General features: G+C 37.5%; 1 protein-coding gene across 5 annotated transcripts in view; it reads right to left on the bottom strand.

Annotated features, from left to right (window-relative positions):
- The window catches only part of CYLD (CYLD lysine 63 deubiquitinase), a 37,524-nt gene that overhangs the window by 7,222 nt on the left and 8,370 nt on the right, over positions 1-21,932 (bottom strand). For 2 of the 5 annotated variants that reach the window (XM_006023700.3, XM_025204277.1), the window contains exons 3-16: positions 21,243-21,545; positions 19,973-20,078; positions 16,343-16,441; positions 15,982-16,098; positions 13,369-13,748; positions 11,315-11,480; positions 10,324-10,465; positions 9,787-9,909; positions 7,975-8,066; positions 6,860-6,926; positions 4,433-4,565; positions 3,584-3,692; positions 1,764-1,882; positions 784-1,000 (exon numbers count right to left, since the gene is read on the bottom strand). In XM_006023700.3, coding sequence (XP_006023762.1) covers positions 784-1,000; positions 1,764-1,882; positions 3,584-3,692; positions 4,433-4,565; positions 6,860-6,926; positions 7,975-8,066; positions 9,787-9,909; positions 10,324-10,465; positions 11,315-11,480; positions 13,369-13,748; positions 15,982-16,098; positions 16,343-16,441; positions 19,973-20,078; positions 21,243-21,545 — 2,173 coding nt within the window. The remainder of the gene's footprint in view (positions 1-783; positions 1,001-1,763; positions 1,883-3,583; positions 3,693-4,432; positions 4,566-6,859; positions 6,927-7,974; positions 8,067-9,786; positions 9,910-10,323; positions 10,466-11,314; positions 11,481-13,368; positions 13,749-15,981; positions 16,099-16,342; positions 16,442-19,972; positions 20,079-21,242; positions 21,546-21,932) is intronic. The other 3 variants (XM_025204278.1, XM_014520001.2, XM_025204279.1) reach the window with 3 other exon arrangements.

Genomic DNA, 21,932 nt, shown 5'->3' with positions numbered 1-21,932 from the left:
ATATAGTTACTGAATGACTAAAATGTGAGCTGCATTCTTGAACTAATTAAAAAAAACCTAAAGTCACACTGACAGCTCTGAAGCATTTCAGAACAAAGCTCAATAGCCTTCTGGATGTAAGAAGATAAAGGAAGCTTTGATCCTATAGCAGCATCTCATCCACAGCAGGAAACAAGATTCCTACTTCTCACTCTCCCCAAAGAAAAAAAACCCAAAACAAACAAAAAACCTGGACTAGCAAATACAGTCTCAAGATTTCTGCATGCCAACACCACCATCCTCAGGAGGCTACGACTTGTATCTATTACTCCGATTCTCTCAGGCACTAGTACACAACGCACTGTCCTCAGTTCACCACCATTTAATGAAACACTAACTGAGAGAATGTTAACATCAATGGAACAGAATGCTGTTAGTGGATAATGGCCTCCCACTGCTAACTAACCAGAGACATCTTCAAAGCAGTTGGCACTGATTCTGCACTACAAAGACTATTTCTATTATACCAAACACAGCTACAGTTTGAGTCATTTAGAGTCTGCTACATTCTGGAACAGAGAAAAATGACAGTTGCACTATTTAATAATTATATGATGTACTATGTATCTTGGCATTTGAGAGAGCTTCTATTTAGAATTCATGGCATATTTAAGCAAGTACATGTTTTGTTACTGGAAAAAACTTTTGAAGTCACATATTCAGGAAATAACCTATGAGTGAGTTTAAATTTCAAACAGAAGCAAAAAAGACCATTTAATAAGGAAAAACAAATTAATGATATACCATCCCGATCTGCCATGCTGTCAAAGAAGAGCCAGGCGGAGTCATCTCTCCCATATTTAACAAATGCTACATAGTGGCTCGTTTCTATGCAGAGAACAGCAAACAACTCCATTTTCTGGCATGGGATACATCCATGTCTCCAATCCCAGTCCGGTAGATCTTTAGGAAGTGACAATGGATTGAATTTATGATTTTGTCTCCTGGGATGAAGGTGAACCTACATTTAGATCAAAGTTAAAAAAAAAAAAATTAGTTTTTGGGTGGGTGGGGGAAGAGGGAACTTTCCATTTTAGTCTTGGCCTCTCCCCATGCTGGTCTCAGTGTGGCTAGAAGGGCCAACTATGGAGAAGAAGGTAGTTCAATTCCAGACATACTCAGTGCTTGTCAACTCCATTCAGACTTAAAGAAGTCAACCTCCAATAAAAACCCTGTCAATGGTGACACCTGCGCCTGGGAACTGAATCAAGGCCATGATGGTTTCATGCATGCCAAATAGGTACTAGACAACTAAATTTTTAGTCACTGCCACCTAAAGCCAAGTGTGAACCAGTAAGAGAATGTTAAAAGTATTTTCTTCTTTTAAAACTTAATATAAACCAGAAAGGTAAGGAATTCCGACAAGCCTAGATTTACTGCTTTCCCATCGTAGGCTCACAAAGCTGGACTGTAGGATTGCCAGATGCTATGGTAAATGCTGTACAAAAATAGTTAAGGGTCTGCTAAACATTCAGAACAGAAGCTTTACTTTGTTAACGATGACTGTACCCTAGTAAAAGCCTAGTAAAAAAAGTTTAAAAGTTTAATACTTGCCCTCTTGTAGCAGGCAGTGCCTTCAGATATTACTATAGCATCCCAAGATAGTTAAAGAATCATTGAGGGAGAGAGAGAGACAGAGATCTCATGCACTTGTGTGCTGACACAGGAAAGAAAAACAAACAAAAAAAACACCCCAAACAAACAAATCCCCTTCCCCAGCTTACTTGTGTGTTGCAGGTTTTACAAAACTGCTTGATTTTGCCAGCAGAAATGTCAGTATCTTCATAACATTCTCTACATTCAAACATCGCAAGTCCTCCACATATACGGCATTGTCGAGGAGCTGCATTTTTGTAATATAAAAAGATACAATTGACATTTCTTTTCAAATAAGATTATATTTTTAATTAAAAATAGATTCTTTCAAATAGAGATAATCTAGATGAAGCCAGTCAAAGTCGACATCACTAATTAAACAAATTAGATCAAAGTAAAGAGAGGGAGGCTGTTCCACAGTAACCATTTTGTGCTTGTGCTTCTTTCCTGCAGTAAATGAAACTGAACTGGGGCAAGCTGACCATCATTTCATTCAGGTTAAGATGTCCTACCTTTGCTTCCATTATTGGATAGAAATGGGCACAGAAAATAGAAACCACAAAATAGACAGCATGCAAGAAGTCTCTCCCCTTCTTTTGTAACTATATTCATTTGTTCCTCCATCTTCTAGTAGAAAGCAGCAGAAATAAACCTTTACTAAACCCCACTTTCAGAAGTACAGTTAATGAATATGTAACAGTCAAACACATTTGTAAAAAAGGGGCGCAAGTTATTATCACATATTGTCTTCCCTTACCAATCCACTGGGCGTTATATTATTTAACCCAGTTTAGCATTTAGCTCTATCCAAAACCAAAATAAGATGACATGCAATTTGAAAGGCCACAATGAAGATACTTAGAAATTTGTTTTAAAATGTTTAGTTGAGGACATTTAGAGTGATTTCAATTAATTTAGAAATGAGTGTTCTTCCCCGAGTAACAGAGATTAACAGACATTACATACATTTTGTACAAGAGGTGACTAACAGTGCAAAAAGATACAGTCATCCTAGCCCTTCCAATGTAAACACACACATGCATCAACAGCTAAAAAAAAGATTACTACTACATGCTTACAGTTGGCACTTTAGTATCCATTTTTTCCCCCCAATTTAAAGATGCTGATGAATATTTTTCCATTTTCATAAAGATAAAGAACATTTTTCCTTTTGTGAAATAAAAAATAAATAAAATCAAGCCAACTTTGATCAAACTTCATGGAAAAAAGGGAAAAAAGACACCAGGTACAGAGTAGTGTGCAATGAACTTGAACATTTAAACAAAAAAAAAAAAAAAAAAAAAAAATCAGTAGATTGCTAAAATTCAAGCACATCAAAGAAATGACGAAAGGCAAATGGTGATCGTCCACAGACTGCAAGAAACCATTCAAACTTACCTGCAGTTCCACAATATTTTATTCTTGTGTTGACAGTAACACCCCTTACATTTGAATTGTCCTTAAAAGTCATAGAAGTCAAAATACTAAGAACTCCAACTTTGACTATGGCCTGAAGTCAGAAGTATGGGAACTTTTACATGTGCTCCAGAGGGTAGGGGCATGTTGCGCTTTAATTAGAGCAGCTCTCAGAGCCACTCTAATTAACGTGCTGCTGCATCTCTTGTATTAGTGTCCCCGTGCTTTAAAGTGGCAGTGGGGGCATTTGAACTAAAGCTCATTTGAGGAGCTTTAGTTCAAGCGCCCCCACCATTTTTGAAGGACAGGGACATTAATACACGAGACACAGATGGCTGCTGGAGTGCAGCAACTGGAATTCCAGAGCATCGGAGCAGCCTATACTCACAAGCGATCTCATTTTAAACCGCTAAAAGTTCAGTTTTCCAAGAATGAAATGATCAAAATGTTCATCCTAAAATGAGTCGTATTAAAAATGTAGAAAGCTGCTAAATATAAACTTTACACGTGGCCAATAGTAGTTTATACTTACTGTCTTCAAGTAAGTCTGTTATATTTAACTCCAGAGAAGGAAAAATTTTGTTGAACATCTTGAAGTCCTTTCCAAATCGAGGCATCTGAATAATCAGACATGAGGGTGCCTAAGAAAAAGTTTCAAAATGTGATTTAGATCTTACAAGTTTCATATACATATTTGGTCTAATTTGTATATTTTGTAAGTTGTCACCTAAAATCCTATAAACTTATAACCGTGTCCCACATTTTTAAAGTTAAATAAGCCACCTGTTTAAGTATCAGCCAACAGATAATAAAAATAATTTAATGTTTACAATAACAGTGATCCTCTGAGAGATTTTCTATTTAAAGGAAAAGTCAAATCTATTCATTGCAGTAAGTACTAGGCATGCTTGCTTAAACCAACCATGGACTAACTCCCTCCTCTAAAAAGCCATCCTATTAAAAATGTTATAAAGAAATCTCAATGCTTTAATCCTCTGTAAAACAAAATGATTCGCAAGAGAAGATTACCAATTATTTATATATCAAAATATTTTAATAACTACAAACTTAAGCCAAAAATCCAAGTCCCTTTGATTCTATTAATACACACACATTTTGTAATACACGCATTTTATATATAAAAATCTTTTCAGAGTGTTTAATAAAAGAAATCTAGTAACATGGTAATCTTCTGACACCAGCAGTTCAATACTCTCCTCCTCAAGCATTAATACATTTTCCACTAATATCAGTAATTCCCTCTTCCCAACACTCAAGACACTCAACACTCAAAAAGACACCATAAAAATCTCCTTTTAATAAGTACTGTTTAAACAGTTGTGACCTTGTAATAAGTTACAAAGTATGAACTATAACCAACCTCTGCAAACTTCAAGTTGCTATTGATGAAAGACCATTCCAATAACTGCTGAATTGTTGGAACTCCAACTTTTTCATTTTTGTCCATAAAAATTTGATAGAAGTAACAATCTTGCACTTTTTGACCTGCTGATCTAAGAATACAGATACAATATATCTTCAAAATATTGGAATTTTTAACAATACAGCTGAATTGTAATTTGAGGCCGTTCTTACCATACAGAAGAAATCCATTGCACACCATCCATTCCCTTTTTAACATGCTTGTATTTTCACAGATTGTAAAATGTTAACATTTTTAGATTGCCCCCAAAAAATGTTATGGAAAGTTGCATCTAAGCAAAGTTCAAGTTGAGCTCAGGAAATGTTTTGGGGTTTTTTTTTGTTTTTTAAATAAAATCTTAACAGGAAAACAAACAACATATTTTTATTAAATACACACTAATGAATTATTAGAAATGTAAGCCAGCAATAAGTTCTATGAAAAGGATCAGAAACAGATACTCTAAGGCAGTCTTTGTTGTGAAATCTGAGAAAACATGCAAGTAATGTGAGATAGAAAAAAGCCCAAAGAAAGTAAATCTGGAGAAGAGTGAAACCAAAGTACCACAGGGAAACTGTAAAGTTAATATGAGGCTGAAACATATTTTGTTCCAACACAAAGTGTTCTCAGTTTTATGTTTTTGATTTTTTTTTTTTTTGAATTACACCAAAGTAAAGCTTTAAAGTGAAATGTTTCTATTTGGAAAATCAAAATGAAATACTTTATTTTTTAAGATCGATCACAAATAGTCCACAAAATTTTACATCAATGGTCTCAAAATTTCAGAGTTTTGCCCAATTCTAACCACAAAATCAAATTGCAGATTTACTTCAGGAGGATGCAAGAGGGCATGCAGAATACCCAAGAATCTGTAATGTTCACATGGGAGAAAAGGAGCATGTGAGAAAGCTTAGTCCCCAGTCCCAAAGACAGCAGAAGAAATAAATTAAAGATGGAGCTACTTCATTACAGTCAGGCAATGTGATTGTCAAGCTCTCCAAGTGCCATGTTGTCATTAATCTCTCTCAACCCCAGAATGCAAAATAAAAGCTGCTTATTCCAACTTCAGCCTTTTTTGAACTCAGGCCTATAGTGGTAGTGCCACAGCATCTATGTGTTGACCAGGATCTGTCACTATTTTCTAAAAGCATTTTCTATAAAGTACTAAATATTTTCTTAGCTTCTTTCAGCAAAAGGCTGACAAAAGACCAGGGAATCTCAAGCAGATCAGAAGTAGGAAAGAAGAAATCTCCTGCTCCACAGTGTGCCTCCTCATCTCCCACCCCTCAAGCCTTAGAGAAATTCTCTCTCTGGAAGCCCCACTGGAGAAGGCTATAGTAGATTTAAGGAACATCAACAGCAGATAATATAGAGATACCAGAGTTAGTAGTTTGCCCCATTTGAGAAGCAGGACAAATTAGCCCATGCTGATCTTCATGCTGCTGCAGTTAGTGACTTTATAAAACTGACTGAGATACTGCCACACTACATTGCAGGCTGCAATATAATACCCTTCATTATCTCAACCCCAAAGTTGCAAAGCAACTCAGAATTTACTGCAGTCCCTGTAAGAAGAGCAGTTTCCCAGTGAAAGAAACTATTGAAAAAATTCTCCTGCCTAATGACATTTTCTAAGCAAAGAGCTACATGAAGGTAGGCTAGGTTGCTGCATGGAAGCTTTAGGGCCTCTGCACAACAGCTCCTATATCCCACTAAACCTGCAAATCTTTGCATATGTAAGTGGTGACTCCTTTCCAAAACAAGGTTTGGGGCAAGATGGACCCCACTATGCTATTTCTAAAGGAAGAATGAAGAAGAAACTTCAAGATGATTTTCAGAATTCTCTCTCCCCTATATAAAAAGCAACATTCACAGAAAATAATTAGGCCTTACAATTTTTACAAACCCTGAATGCATGTTTGCAAGAAATAAGAAATCCAAAGCTTGCTGTCCCTTAAGGCATAGGCTGTTACATTTTTCTCCTAAAACTCAATTTCCACTCCTCACAAACTGCTTCTGCAGGCTCTGCAGGATACCCAAACTATAGCCAGATTCAGAAATACACTGTGGTGCTAGGTATGCCAGTACAGGCAGGGCATAGGGCAGGCATAATAGTTGAGGAGGGGACCACTTTAGTGACCAAGAAAACACAGGTCCTGGCTTCTGGGAGCACGTCAGTGGTAGCAGGAAATAAGACCAATGCGGTCATCAAGTCTCACTGAGATTATACAAAGTACACATTAAACCGTGGGAGAGAAGCTCCTTAACAGAAGAGACAACCCTCTCTTCAGCCCCTGGCACTGCCCTAGCATTAGTAGAGAAAAAATTCAGCTGCAAGTGTTCAACATGTAAATTTTTATTGCTTAGACAAAATGAGCATTTTACCTGATTTTTAACAGTGGTTCTACTCTTAAAATATGATGAAACAAAATATTCAAGAATTCTTCTGGATCTGTGCAAAAATAAAGTCACATTAGCACATTAAAGCAGATAAAAATCTCCCAGACATAGCTCTTAAATAAACTAGGGAATTTTATTCTAAAGGGAATTTAAGCTCATTCCATGAATTTCTGTAGCACAATAGAATTATCATTAAATTATCTCAACTGCCAGATGAACATTAAGTGATATCCTACTTCAAAGGGAGTCATTTGACTCTAAAATTTTCCCTTGAGGAAAAAAACTTCTGCCAACACAGGAAGTAAGGAAAAGAAAGAGAAAAGGGGGAACAAAAAAATAATACAGTATCTGCTAATCTATACAAGGATGCGTGCAGTAGCAGAAATGAGGTTTGTCTAAATTGGAAGTTAAGCCACCAATTTAATAGTGACTAGGCCCTAAGAGGAAAAAAGTGACAGAAGTCAAATACCAAAAGGAAGGGAAGAGCTGTTTCCTTTCCATTTGTAGTAGAACAGACTGCCACTTTATAGTAGCCCTGAGCTTCCTCAAAAAGAAAAAGACATAACTGTCCAAGAACTAAGTGACTATGCATCAGATCTTGGTAAAAAAAAAGTCATCTGGGTTTTATTTTTATATATATTTAATTATAAATGTATTTATGTAATTAAGTGTAAAGTTGAGCTTCTCCAGGGTAGTTCTTAGGGAAAAATGTGAGTGCAGAGTATAAGCCTTATGAACAAGCTCCTGAAGGTTATTCCATAGGAACATAATGGCCTTCCTAAGAAGGTCGATACTCCCAGCTTTGTTCACAGTCTTTATTTGTGAGAATCACCCTCCTGCAAGGGAGTTTCAATTTTCTCCTTTACCTGTGGTTATGAAGTGGAGAGACTGCTACTAGAAAAAACTGTTAATTTAGGTTTCTTCATTCACAAGTGACCAGTGCCAGTACCTGTGAATTTTTCAGTTACCTACCCCAAATCAAAGCTTTGAAACTACAAAGAGTTATTTATATAGCTTAACATAAAATACAATTCAATACAGGTTGTCAATCCCTTCTTACTGCAATTCCTCCCCATATAGGTGGAAAAAAGTTGACTTACCTTTTTCCTCAGAAGTGAATCCTGATGCAGCCTCAACTTTTTCCAGTATTTTCCTGAGTTTCATTATTTTAGTGGCGCACACATACCCATAGCTAAAGAAAAGAATTGGTGTAACGAATAATTAGCTAATCCTTCATATTAATACCCAAAGGCTTGAACACAGACTTTTTTCTCACGACCTTTGTTTACTGACTCCTATACAGTATCTGGTATTTCCCCGTTCTCAAACCTAATTGTCAAGACCCTCATTCTTCTCTGGTTTGGCCTCCTATATTTTGGGGCACAGCAATGCTGAATTCTGCAGTGCGTTACAATTTCTGTGACAGTTTCAAGTAATGTGAAAACATGAAACTTACCATTCCCTATTTTTTCCAAATGACACTTGTACGTAAAAATCAGTTTTAAAATGGTTTTCAATTTAAAACTGCAAATGCCTGCATAATTATTGACGTTCCAATATGCCACAGAACATCATGACAACAGCAGATGCCACTGCAGAAGCTGTTCTAATTAGAGAGAGATTCTGACATCTGGGAAAAGGTAATAAGCCATCAGAGGCTGACACCACTAGGTAGTTGAAGCTTTGGTCATTTAGGTCTCCGTTTTCCCTCCACTTTACATCTTGTGGAAAGGTGAATGGAAGACTTGAAACTTGAGGACAGGGATGAAATCCTGCATGGGGGGTGTGCAAACTCAGATACAACTGCTATTCATGTCTCAAGATATTAGGTTTTGTTAACCCTGCCCAGGTCACGAATGAGCTAAGCACAGACAACCAAAAATCCCAAGCCTGAATCAATTCAAGCTTCTTCACAGGTTAGTGTAAGCTGCATAGATTGAACCAATAAGCAAATGAACAGACATTCAATTTTGATTCTGGAAATGCAGCCATATCCTTGCAGTGCCTAAGGCCAGAAGCCAGGGGCACTAGAGCACACCTCCCTGCTTGGCTGGAGCAGACAGCCTGAGCCGAGGTTAGCTCCACCCACCCTGCAAAGGGGGGGAGGGGGTTGCAGGGGAGGTGCAAAGCATCATGGGATGCTGGGGACTGCAAGTTAACTTGAATCTGGAGGGGATCTGGGACAGAAGTTCAATAAACTGATTTAACCTAAATCAGTTAAGTTTGATAATACATCCACCCAGGTTTATCTTAAACCAGTTTGGGGCATTTTGAAAGCGGTTTATGTGCACTGAACTTCTGTTGTTATTGATCTGAACCGGTTTCTAATCACTTATACCACTTTGCGGAATTTCTGTTCCTAGCCACAATGTCTATTGTCACTTCCATGTTTACATCCACATGCATGGTTTTACTACAGCAAGAGAAACATGCTTGTTTCCATGTCCAGAAAATGAAAGCACTGCTAAGATGTGCTCTTACATGTTTCGTTACACCAAACAGGTTAAAAGTTACAAGTACTGTTTCTAGTTTTACAAACACTCAGGTAGTAATGGTATTTTCATTTAAATCCTCTGGAACATCGCGTATGTCAGGAGTAGGTAACCCACAGTACAGGTGCCAGAGCATGGCAAACGAAGGCATTTTGCTTGGCATGCACGCCTCGGGCCAGACGGTAGGGAAGAGGCCAAGGCTGCGCTGCCACAACAAGGATCAGGCCCCTCATGGCTCCCCCCCCCCATCTTCCCCTGGCATGCCAATATCTTACAAGTCAAGGTTGCTGGTGTTTTTGGCACCCTGCCCAAAAACAAGTGCCAGCCCCTGATGTAGGCAGTTATGTTTATTATGAAATTTAGACCTGAAAAAAGAAAATCACCAGTTAGTTTTGATACTATTGCTATGCTTTTACTTACATCCTAAGAGGATTTACAATCTCTGTTCTCAGTAGCTCTTGAGTTTCACTATAATACTCTACATCGTTCTTTTCTTTAGGTCTAAGTAACACAGTATCCAAAACTGAGCTAAAAGAAAATAAGCTGGAAAAAAAGAAAAAGAAAAGAAAAAGTTACTTTCATTCTGCAAAATAGGCAAACTTGCATAGCTGGGAAACATACCATAATTGAGCAACAGGACAAACCAATGAAGGCAGAAGGAATAAGTAAAGCAGTAAACAAGAAAGGTAAGAACAGAAAATAAGAGAGAGCATATATACATAAACACAGTACTGACTGGCTACCAGTAAAGGATTGAAATTAAGAAGTTATTTATCCCCATCAGCGAATATACCACAATACACACACACAGACACCAATCTGATCCAAGCGAGTTCCACTCCATTTTAAATGAACAGGTGACATACCAGGTCACTCAACAACAAAGCAAAAAATACTATGTTTGCAACATTCCTCCCACTCATTCCACATTATAGGATGCACAAAATACATACATACCAGAATAAGGTGGAGTCCAAGTAACAGGAGTTGTAATGACCCTGAATCCCTTTCTTCTTTCCAATCATTGTCTCTAAGCCTTCTTTTTCCATTTTTGGGGGAGTGTTCTCTTCTACCACTTCACTTAAGTATCCTCCAAAGGCTGAAATTTATTTTTTTTTCAAAAAGTCACTCAGGAACCTGAAATACTACCCCCACTGAGATTTTCCTAACAAGTGTTTAGTAACCAAATCATTTCTTCAAGTGAAAAAAATACCACAGTCCTTCCTAATCCTACAATATCAATCAATCTCCTTTGAGCAGGGGAAACATAATCCAATGTAGATGGCACACAGTCCTTAAACCCTTAAACTAGGTTGCTAGGGTAGGAGGCCTACTGCACTGAAATGGAGCTTTACCCAATGCAAATCACCAAGTTTCTCCTTAATTTTTTTTTATTATTTATTTATTTTACATATTCTGTTTCCACACAGTCTTTTGGTATGAATGTTCAGAAAATTAATTTCCCTTTGCCAAATGCATCTAATGCAAGATAGCATAATAGGGAAGCCTAAATGTTTAAGGATGGAGAGGCTCAGCATCAGATACTAAAGCAGTCTGAATCCTCCGATACAAGGATATTAATGTTGGCCAGGAAAACATCCCCCATTTTAAATGGTTAAATAAATCATCAATAATTCCAAGTATAAGTACATTGCATGAGCCGCACACTAATCATCACCATTATACAATCTTTCAGACTGCAATAGTGAAAAAGGGCTCAGACTTCTTTAAATTAATAAGCATATTTTCTCACTTTAAAGTTTCTGAAAAAATAATTCAGAGAAATTTTACAACTGTATTCTGTATATTACAGTCCAACATTTGCTAAACTGAATGGCCAATATTTGAACAGCTTTTCTTTTTTTTTTTTTTTTAAATGCTACCTGATAGAAACCAGAAATCATGTCAATATCACATTGTAAATTATTAAAAAGAATATATTTAATACCTAGAGAATTGCAGCGTTCAATCTGGTTGGAAACAGGTTGCAGAGATGCAAACCTAGAATCTGGCCTGCAGCTCTTAAGTTTAACAAAAAGAGCCTTCTTTGGGGCACAAGTGAAGTATCGTGTTCCCTTAAATGTGCCGTCTGTACAGCCTGCGCATTCATCTTCCTAAAAAACAAAACAAAAAACCCCACACATGAAAGGGTTTAAACTTTTCATAAGCACTATCGGCTAAGGGGAAAACAGCTCTAAAAATTGCCATTTCTAGGATTCTGGAGTGAGATGTCTGACAGACTATCCACCTTACAATCAAACTTTCCTAGCGTATAAAAGTTTACTTGGAATGCAATTCAGTTAAGGTTTCAGTTAAGCAGCAATTTGTATTTATTTACATTAATTATGATATCAGCATCCTCCAACTGTTTTGTAGTTATGTAAACTACAGTAGTCTTGAGAACATGTTTCTTCCACCTGAAGTAAATAAAACTTGAAGTTTGAATAAGCGGAAACACTATATACACAACCCCGTTTTAAACAGACAACACTTGTATAATCTACAACAAACTACCATAATGGTATGCACACAAAGGAATAATAAACATTTCAAAGTCAGAGGGATAACACAACAAAGTGTAATCTAGACTTGGACAAAGTCCTTTAAATAACTAAGAACCGACACTGAACAGCTGTTACACCTATTAAAGTAGCACACCATGGGCAAGCTTAAAAGCTAAATAAGTTTGTTATAATTTTCCAAGGATAGATTTTAATTATTGGAGGATCATCTTAAGGTCACCTCTCCCCTCCCCCATCGCTACAGGGGGGCAGGCAGTGGGGACGCAGGTGGTGTGGAGGTTAACTAGCTTGCCCCTGGCTTGTGTCTGCACCCATGCCACCTCTGCTCCCTACTTCCCCACCCCGTTTTACCCTTGCTTCATGCCAACAGGCTCTATCCCCATTTTAGCCTGGGGCACTGAGCATGGCCCCAGCCCAACCCAGGTAACAGCCATGCAAGTTGCGCACCACTGCTACAAGCTGTGCTCAGTACTCCAGGTTGCGGTGTGGGTGGAGCCTGGCAGTGTGGTGAAAAGGTAAAGTAGGGGAGGGAAAAGGGGCAGGCAGGGGAACATAGGCTGTAGCAGGGGGGAGGGAAGAGGGAGAAGATGGGGGAGAAAAAGCTGCAGAGGGGAGATGGCAGGGTCCAGAGGTGGTGGGGGGGAGCAGGCTGCAGCTATGGCCCCAACCCCAGGTAAGGGCTGGATCCTGAGCCACAGCCACCGCTTGCCCCTTCCCCCCTGCACGTAATTCCAAGACTAGGGGCTCCCTGCCCCATATCTTAAATGGGGGGGGGGAAGGAACCTTGTCTTAGATTTGAGTAAATATGGCAAATTAAGTTGAAGTCTTGCAATCTCAGGAATGTAATTCCTAACACTAGAATGTACAGAAGTGTTCAGTCTGCTAGCATTCTACATTCTAATACTATAAAAGCCTACGTTTGTCTGTCTGTCAGTAACGCTTTATTCGCACTTTGATTGGCTGATGGAAACAGCCAGTCGGAGTGCTCCAAGTGTGAGGGAGCGCTGCCATGATTCCGAAGCCGCGCCAAAGACCGGACAGAGGGTGGGGGAGCCAAGGCCAGCAGCACAATTTTAACTATGCTGTAATCCAGGGGTAGTCAACATGCAGCACATATGGCCCAAGTGACATGAGCAGTTTGTGTGACATGTAGCAGATGAGGAAGGGACCAGGAAACAGCAGCATGTATGCCAAGAAGCAAAGCAACAGATTGAACAGGTTGCACGGAGCAGAACACAGAGCAACAGATCAGGCAGGGGAAGGAGATCAGGATGATACTCAAGAAAAGTGCGGTCTTGGTTTGTGGTATGCCTACCAAAAAGCCTGGCTCCACTGCTATAAATAGATAGATACATTTCAGGGAGGCCCATAGATTGGCTTTTTTGTTCAGTAATCTATTTCTTAACTACAAAATTCTTCCATGTTACAAAACAAAACAGCAAAAGAGGTAGAAAACAAGTTTAAAGTTTTTATTATTTACCAGTTCCAGTCCAGCTAAAACTTCATTAACCCCTGGTGGTTGACCAATCCAGCGAATTACTCCATAGAAGGGAGGATTCTCCTTCACCTCAGCCAGTGAACCTGCTTCAAGGCCATGCGAGTTACTGACAGGCACTGCTGATGATAGACTTTCCTGGTTGGCGACAGTGTTCACATCCCCAATAACTGACTGGACAGATAAAGAGAGAGGACTATGTCCAATAGTGCCGTTAGTGGCAGATGCTTTTGTCAAACTAAAAGGCAGAGAATGAAATCTATTTTCAGTCGATACACAATTTGTTAGAGGTGGCTGTAGTGGCGGTGAAGAATGCCCAAATCCAGAAGATGAGTCAGTAAGTGATTTTGCAGGATCTTCAGCAACTATAAACACAAAACAATAAATGAGTTTAACACTGAATTAATAAGTCTGCCTGTCTTGCCAAAGAATAGTTTTGGCTGGGAAACCACTCTCTTACTGCAAATACAGGTGGGATATTTTGGGCCCAATTGTTATCAGTTTTTGTGCAGGAACCCTGAGAATGGAGAGGCACAAGAAACCTCCCCAACTGCATCAAACACTACTACAAAGAAACTAGGTATTTCTTGCTGTGTCCAAACGCTCTTGGAGGCAAAAGACAGCTGGGGGAGGAGTTTAGATTACAATCCCATCCAAAGTCCATAGTATCCAATACAATGGCTCTCAGAGGGGAACATGCCACAACATGCCACAAAGGTGGTAGTATAAGCCCACTTCCCCAGCATGTCAGGAAGTTCCAGATATGTCCCCTCTCAGATGCACAATGCCATCTGCCCTTCTTACTGAGGGAAGACTTGCTAGTCCCCCACTTCCTGCAGCACAAGCCAGTATCCAGATGATAGAAATCTGTGTACTTTATATATTACATACACACACACACAAGCCTGTGGTGCAGTTTTTCCAGACCTTGTAAAACCATTGTTTTTCCTTCTAGAATAGTTTTTATTCGCATTCATGTTTGCTAAGCAAACAGTTTGTTACATCACATCTGTCTCTGGTGGAGAGCACACATTTCATAGTCACTGCCAATAGCATAATACTAAAATTAGGCACAATACTGCTAATGTTTACTTAAAAGAACCTGCGCATTGTGAGGCAGCAAGGAACAGGGATTTTTCTAGGTCAGAAGAGAGGATGCCAGCAGGGAACACTGAAAGGCTTATCATGAAGATAAATATAGAATATAAAAATTTTCCTCCATAGGAATATTAAAATTTTTCTCCATGTTTATGGTTCAGTTCTCAACACCACACATTTTATAGAAATACATTATGTGGAATAACTAGAACTATAGAGAAGTTAGACTCTTACTAAACAGGGCAAAGTGAATCATGAAATGACTTGAAGGTGGGCAGCTGTAATTAACATTATGTTTGCCTGTCATTAGTTTTAGATTATGTATCTCTGATTTAAAATGTTATTTGCACACGGTTGTATTATAGCATAATTTGGTTCTAAAGGAGAAAGAATCTGTCACCAAGTGCTCACACAGAATAAAGTAATTCACTTGTTATGAAGGAGAATAAATAAGTCATGAGTAATTCAGTACTAGATAAATGAGATCACAACCAGATATACTAGCGCAATACTATTTTAAGTGCCTTGCATCTTGCCTCAACTCCCTAGCTAGTCAACAATGCACAGTTGACATTTACAGAGCAAACAGCCTAAACCACCTTTTTTTTCCTTGACAGATTTATAGTTACGTGATAACATCTAAGTAAAAAAGAAAAACCACAAACCCCACAGAATTAACCACTTACTTTTCAGGAAGTGATGAATTCCTTGTTCATTTTAAGTCAGAGAAATACCTTCTCAAATAAGCTGATTTTATAGAGAAGTTGTGGGCTTGGCATTTCCTTAGCAGTCAAGACTGATCTCAACTCAATTCCATTTTTAACAGTTTATTAAGCAAAGAGACTCTTGCAGTATGTTTCTGCTCTAAACCCGTGTTTTTAGCCATTTAATATTTTTCCAATTTCAGCCATAAACATTCATTACCAAACGAAATACTTGCTATGAACCTAGAAGCAATTTTAGAGGCTAACTAGAGACTTACATGATGTCCAAAACCAATCAAAGATTTAATGAGGCTTTAAGCATTTAGTTTAATTAAAACTATTTTGTTCATTTTTGTGTACTATACATAACTTTAACTGAATATTTTGTATACAGACTATTAAACTCCCATTAGTAAGAAAACGTATTAATTGCATAAAAAGCTGGCAAGATGGGTATCTTCATAAAATAATTCTCTCTCGCTCAGTAATGAGCATCTGAGATTATTTCCTGTGTTATACACACCCAACAAGAACTACATACAACATACTTGAGGACTCATCTATTCCAAGCAGGACTGAAAATCTAAGGTTTTCGGTTAATATTAAGCATACACCTGAGGACCTGTCAACAAATGTTCTGCATAAAAATAGATATGTTTGTCCTAAAAAAAAATTAAAATATTTGAAAAATAAACTTACTATAATTCAAATTCACCTTTCCAGTATGCCACATTTAATATATCTGTGTTTAAGTGCGTTTATTAACACAAAGGGGGTACAAAAGGTACCACATTACCTTCATCAATATACCATGGGTTTTTTGATTTAGACTGTGGTTGCGAATCAACTGAAGAGCCATTTAATGTGTAGAAAACTTCAGATCTGCTTCTATTTCCAGGCTCAGAGGCAGATCCTAGAAAACAATGCAGATTTATTTGGACATGCAGAAATTCACCATATGTTGTTTTTGTTTCATAAAACAAATTATTGTTACGAAGACAGCTATTATCCCTACCCAACCCAGTTCTGTGCCAGAAATCCCTAGAATCCAAAGAGAACTCCCATGGAACCTGGGAGTTTGCATCTGAAGTTTTATAAAGTTAGCAACATTTGTTGAAAAGATTTTGAACACAATCATAATTACTTTTAAAAAGTACCTGTAATTTTGGGCTTACTATGATTGAATAAGCTTTTATCACCACCACCTCTTGAGGTAAAGGCAAGTTTAGGAGGTCTTCTGTCTTGTGGTATCGTCTCTAGAATACAGTACATAGAAGTCTGGTTTTCTTGCAGTACAGAACAAATATGGCCAAATAAAGCAAAGTCTTCAAAATATCACTTTATAAAGCAAAAGGCATATATAACAGATGTGTCTCATTTTCAGGAAACTAAGGGCAAAAACTTTTCAAGCCTGGGTTCTCAAGGTTAGACTATTAAAAAGGTAACTCAGTTTGTTTACAAATAAATAATACACCTACAGGTACATATAGCTCCCTCTCAATTATTTGGGAGTAGGGGGTGAAAAATCAAGCTGATTTTAGTTGTTATCCAAGTATAATGTCAATAAACTGAACTTGGGTAGCCAGATTTGCAATTTTAACCTCAAATGTTATCCCTTGCAAAAGAAGCATTATTCAATAGAAAACAGAATGTTCTGACCTTCATACAACAAAATACTGGATCGCTCAGTATTTGTGCTTCCCAATGTAGGAAGTTCCTCTGTTACACAGGTGCAAAAGTTGTTTTTAAACCAAAGACAACAGGGATTTATTTTAATAAAAAACACAAAGATGTTCTTAAGAACCTAGTCTTACATGCTTGTGGAAGGAAGTGAACAGTGGTTTTCCAAACCTAATTAGGCCCTTGGATGCTACCAAAAGAGAGAGAGAGAGAGAGAGAGAGAGATTATTCTCTCCTATCCTCACTTTTGGAGTTTCATTTCTTTCATGGACTAAAATGTCTCCAGTTAAAGTATCACAATCAGCATTTAACAAAACCCTAATGTTTCCTTTTTTTAAAAAGCAGCTCTACAAAAGTAATATCTACAAGTGAAAATGAAACAAAGCTCTCTAAACTCTGTTTATTGAATACATTTGGTGGCAATTTGCAAAATCAGTTTCAGTTTTTTCCATATATTTTTAGATCATGAATGGCAGATTTTAAGAAAGTCTGCTGCTGAAAAAAAGCTTAAGATGAACACTGCAGATACGGAACCATAGAGGTGGCCAGTACTGAAAATAGAGGATTTCATAAACAGACATATTAAAATTACTCATACCCAAGCACATCTATTGATATTTATTAGACCATGTTTTGGTTTTATTTGCCATACTTAGTTTTTTGGTCATAGTAACAGAACACGTGTTCATGAACGCATGATCAGAGGTCAGGGAAGCAGACCCTACGATGACAGGCTGAGAGCCCTAGGGCTCTTTAGCCTGGAAAAGCACAGGTTCAGGGGTGATCTGACGGCCACCTATAAGTTTATCAGGGGTGACCACCAGTATCTGGGGGAACGTTTGTTCACCAGAGCACCCCTAGGGATGACGACTAGGTCGAATGGTCATAAACTACTACAAGACCGTTTCAGGCTGGACATAAGGAAGAATTTCTTTACTGTCTGAGCCCCCAAGGTCTGGACCAGCCTGCCACCGGAGGTGGTTCAAGCGCCTACATTGAACACCTTCAAGAGCAAACTGGATGCTTATCTTGCTGGAATCCTATGACCCCAGCTGACTTCCTGCCCTTTGGGCAGGGGGCTGGACTCGATGGTCTTCCAAGGGCCCTTCCAGCCCTAATGTCTAAAATGTCTATGAAAACACTTATTGGTTGCAAAGAGACAAAAAGTATTTTCCTCCCTGACTACATATCATATGGTTTTCCCCTACTATATTGGAAAGAACTGACAAAAATTAAGAGGATCTACAAGAAAAGGACAATAATAGAAAGTGCCTATATTAAATGCTAAGTAAATAAATACTTAGCATTTCCCTTTCCCTCCCCCATTTTGTGCAAAATAGGACTAAATTCAGCTCATCATTGAAAATAGCAAGTTACCATGCAAGCAGAAAATTGCCATTTCTTCAGCATAACATCAGAAGATTCAGGGCATGCTAGATCTACTTTAAAGAGTTCAAATGGAAAAAAATTCTCATGTTTCTGAATAAGTATAGCAGTTCAATTACATTTTTGCAGTGTAACCCCTTAGGAGTAATACTATTAACACACTTCAGTTACTTTGGTTGGAGGACATGAGATTATCTCTGCTCAACCATCCAGAGAAACATTCCTTCAAGAGATTTTTTTTAAATAGAAAGATTTACCATTTAAACATGATAAAGCATGTATCAACTTATAAGATCTTAAAATTTACTATGACTAAGTTAACAATAATTGTATTTAAGAAGTCCTTCTAAGCTTTTAGACCTAAAGTTCAGCAATCAGTTTAAGCAGTTGCATAACTTCATACAAGTGAGTAACCTCACTAAAATACACACTAGAAAATTATGCATATGCCCAAACATCTTACAGAACTGGGACCTTACACAGCATTTCAGAAAACTGACAAAAACAAAAAACAGTTTGGTAACTAACTGGTAAACTTAGTTCAATTTAATACATTTAAAGTGATTTAGCAACTACTGCTTTATTTTTGAAGTCTACATTGGTTTTAAAAGTAAAAAAAAAAAATAAAAAATTGCAGAGTATCGCTTCTACAATAAATATTTATCCTTTTGTAGCTGAATTTTAAAATGTCACCAATGAAAAATGCTTGCTCTTTTGAAAGTGCCATAGTTTTGTTGTAGCCATGATGATTCAGGGAATAGCAAGACACAAGGTCTGTTTGGGAATATCTTTTACTGGACCAACTATGTAGTTGGGAAAGATGTCAGACAAGCTACTTTGAATGTTTATGATTTTTACTGATATAAAACTGCAATAAACATTACCTGCCATTAATACATGGGAGTTAAGAACTCTTCTCTGGAGAAAAAGCAACAAGAAAAAAAGTAATCTAACACACTATGTGGCTTGACTAAACAAAAAGAGTAGCACATGTACATAATGATTCCATAAGTGCCATTATGTATATGTACCACTTCATGACACATCTGAGCTTGAATGTACTCAAGGAAAAAGTCAGTCACTAGATTAGAAAGAAGTGGTACAGGCTACAGCTGTAAGACTGCAGCCCAAAATTCCTAGGGAATGGAAATAAAAATAATCATGTTTAATAAAGTTTTTTAAAAAAGGACAATTATCAGTTGGGGGAGGGGGAATTACATCTTCTTTTGGGAAATTTCTGTGCCTACATTAAACGCACTGCAGTTAAACCACAGCTACAATTCACAAATTATTTGAAAAACAAGCCCTTGTGCACAAAAAAACTGCAATTACTAGATGTTAGTTTGCTATTTGAAACTCTTAACATAATAAAAGTTTCTAAAAAATGGTGCCTATGATTATTTTCTGTTCACTCTGTGCACTGTTAAGTCATAGGTTGTTACTCCTTTATTCTACAGAATGGCCTAGGTTTCACATGCGGGAGAACAGGTTTCCAGTCAAAGTATTCAGAATTGCTCAAAGCAACCAATAAGTGAATAATCAGAATCTATACAGGAAGGATCACACCACTGCTGCAAGTTTTCAAATGAAAGGACCAAATGAAAGGAGTTGCAGAGGCCAAGAAAGTTAAATCAGTGGGATATATTCCAATGTTTTAAATGCACTTGCAATGCTTTGAAAAATGTTAACTAAGCAAATGCACATGAATACTAAAAACATACCTGGAATAACATCATTGATATGTAAGAGAAGTGTACTTTCAACACTTGCAAAACTGCACAACTGTATTCCATTGTATCTTCCATCCCAGTTTCCAATAGGATTATCCTAAAAATAGAAAAAAAAATGAGGATTTCAAGGTACTGTCCAAGGGGAGTGTTGCAGAGTTTTTAAAGACTTATCTATGGGCTTAGATACAGGTTTTACCTTTGTGGCACAAACAGAAAACTACAAGGTTTGACAAATACCTGCTTAGCTACAGCATTATATATCCTGAACTTTGTAGACGATTCAGGATTTTCAGTCTCTCTCACATTAAAAAATAATAGAAAGAAAAAGGGTTTATATTTTAATATTAAAAAAAAAAAAAAAAAAAAAACAACTTAGGCCTGTTAAAATAGTAGAATATGCAATGTGATTCTATTAACATCGGTCTTCAATACAAAAATACCAGATAGAGCTGATGCAGTTATACACGATGAATTACCATAATACTTTTTATTTTTTTCATTTTGTTTTTTACTCACATGGACAATGTGTGTGTTAAAAAAGAAAAAAAACCCACTAAAATATTAGTTTGAAATACACTCTTAGCCATGATAAAAAAAATAAGCCTCTTCTTCCTAGCAAATAGTCCCTGTTTCAATAAATGTGTTATCTACTAAACTTATTCTATACAACTAAAGAAATTAAGGACAAGCACTATAGCTATTCTTACTGCTACTACAGTCCACAAAAGCAGCAGATCACAAAATAGTCTCTCAAAATCTCAGAAACTGTTTATATTTAAAAAAGTCACTAACAAACAAAGCAGACGTGACAAATTTCATACTTCAAAACCTCAGCAAGTCTGTAAAATATATAGCACAAACACAATTACATAAAAAGGTTAGGTGCAAAATGAAAAAGAACAAATCAGAAACATAAGAATCCATTGTAGTTCCCTGAAAACAAACAAGCATATCCTCATAGACCAAACTGGTAGCTTAATAATATTGAGAATCAGATCTAGCATGGCAAGTAGCTCAGTGGAGGCTCCTTAAAGAACCCAGATTGTTTGCCTGACCTGTTTAAAGTCAAGTAATATATTGTTACCCGATACTGAAAACAGCCACTAAGTGGCATCTTTACATGTTGGTGCTGATTTCCCCACTTATGTCATTAGCCTCCACTGAAGTAGCTTGTAGGTCACTGCTTTGTTCTTCTATATTGCATGTAATTTACTATTTAAACACACATGCAAAAGTAACTGAAGTTGGATTAATTTCTTACCATGTCCACTCCAACAACGTATCCTAAACTTTCGTTTCCTGGTAAGACATCACAGAATATAACTGTCCCATACTCTATACTTTCTCCTATCTTCAGAGAAACCCTGGAGTTGATCTCTAGAGGAGGAAGTTCTACCTGCATTGTGTCAACTGGAGCTGCATAGTCATTCTCCAGTTCATTGTCATCATCTTCCACCAATTCTAGTTTGTCCAAAGCAACAAAAACACCACAGTCTTCATCACATCTGAAAAGCTGCTTGCCTTGGTACTGCCCATCAGTAAAGCCTTGACCACGACCTTCTTCCTGGATTTTGGAAAGAGAAATAAGAAAATATCAACCATTCTCCAGAAAACGTCTAAACAAAAGGCACCGTTTTGAAGCAACTGCAATAAGCGGTGATGCCTCTACTGTCAATTCAGCAAGGTATTTTAACAAAAGTGTGCTACCATAAATACCTGGTGTCATTTTACATCAGTTCCATGACTCCACATATGCTTATAGATACCTATATGTGCTGAAGCACTTTAAGCAGGGCCTTGTTTACTAAACATGAAAACATATATAATGTCCTTGCTGGTATTCAAATTTTACCATTCCAGCATTATAGTTCCTATCTTTTTCTCCACAGACCTCCACACAAGGCTAAAAGGCTCTTAAATGAAGAGTTAAGTGCTGATATAAGACAAATTA

The sequence above is a fragment of the Alligator sinensis genome, unplaced genomic scaffold (genome assembly GCF_000455745.1).
Source record: "Alligator sinensis unplaced genomic scaffold, ASM45574v1 scaffold173_3, whole genome shotgun sequence".
NCBI classification, from domain to species: domain Eukaryota; kingdom Metazoa; phylum Chordata; order Crocodylia; family Alligatoridae; genus Alligator; species Alligator sinensis.
Note: the sequence above shows the minus strand (reverse complement) of the source record. Positions and strands in the feature narration are given on the sequence as shown.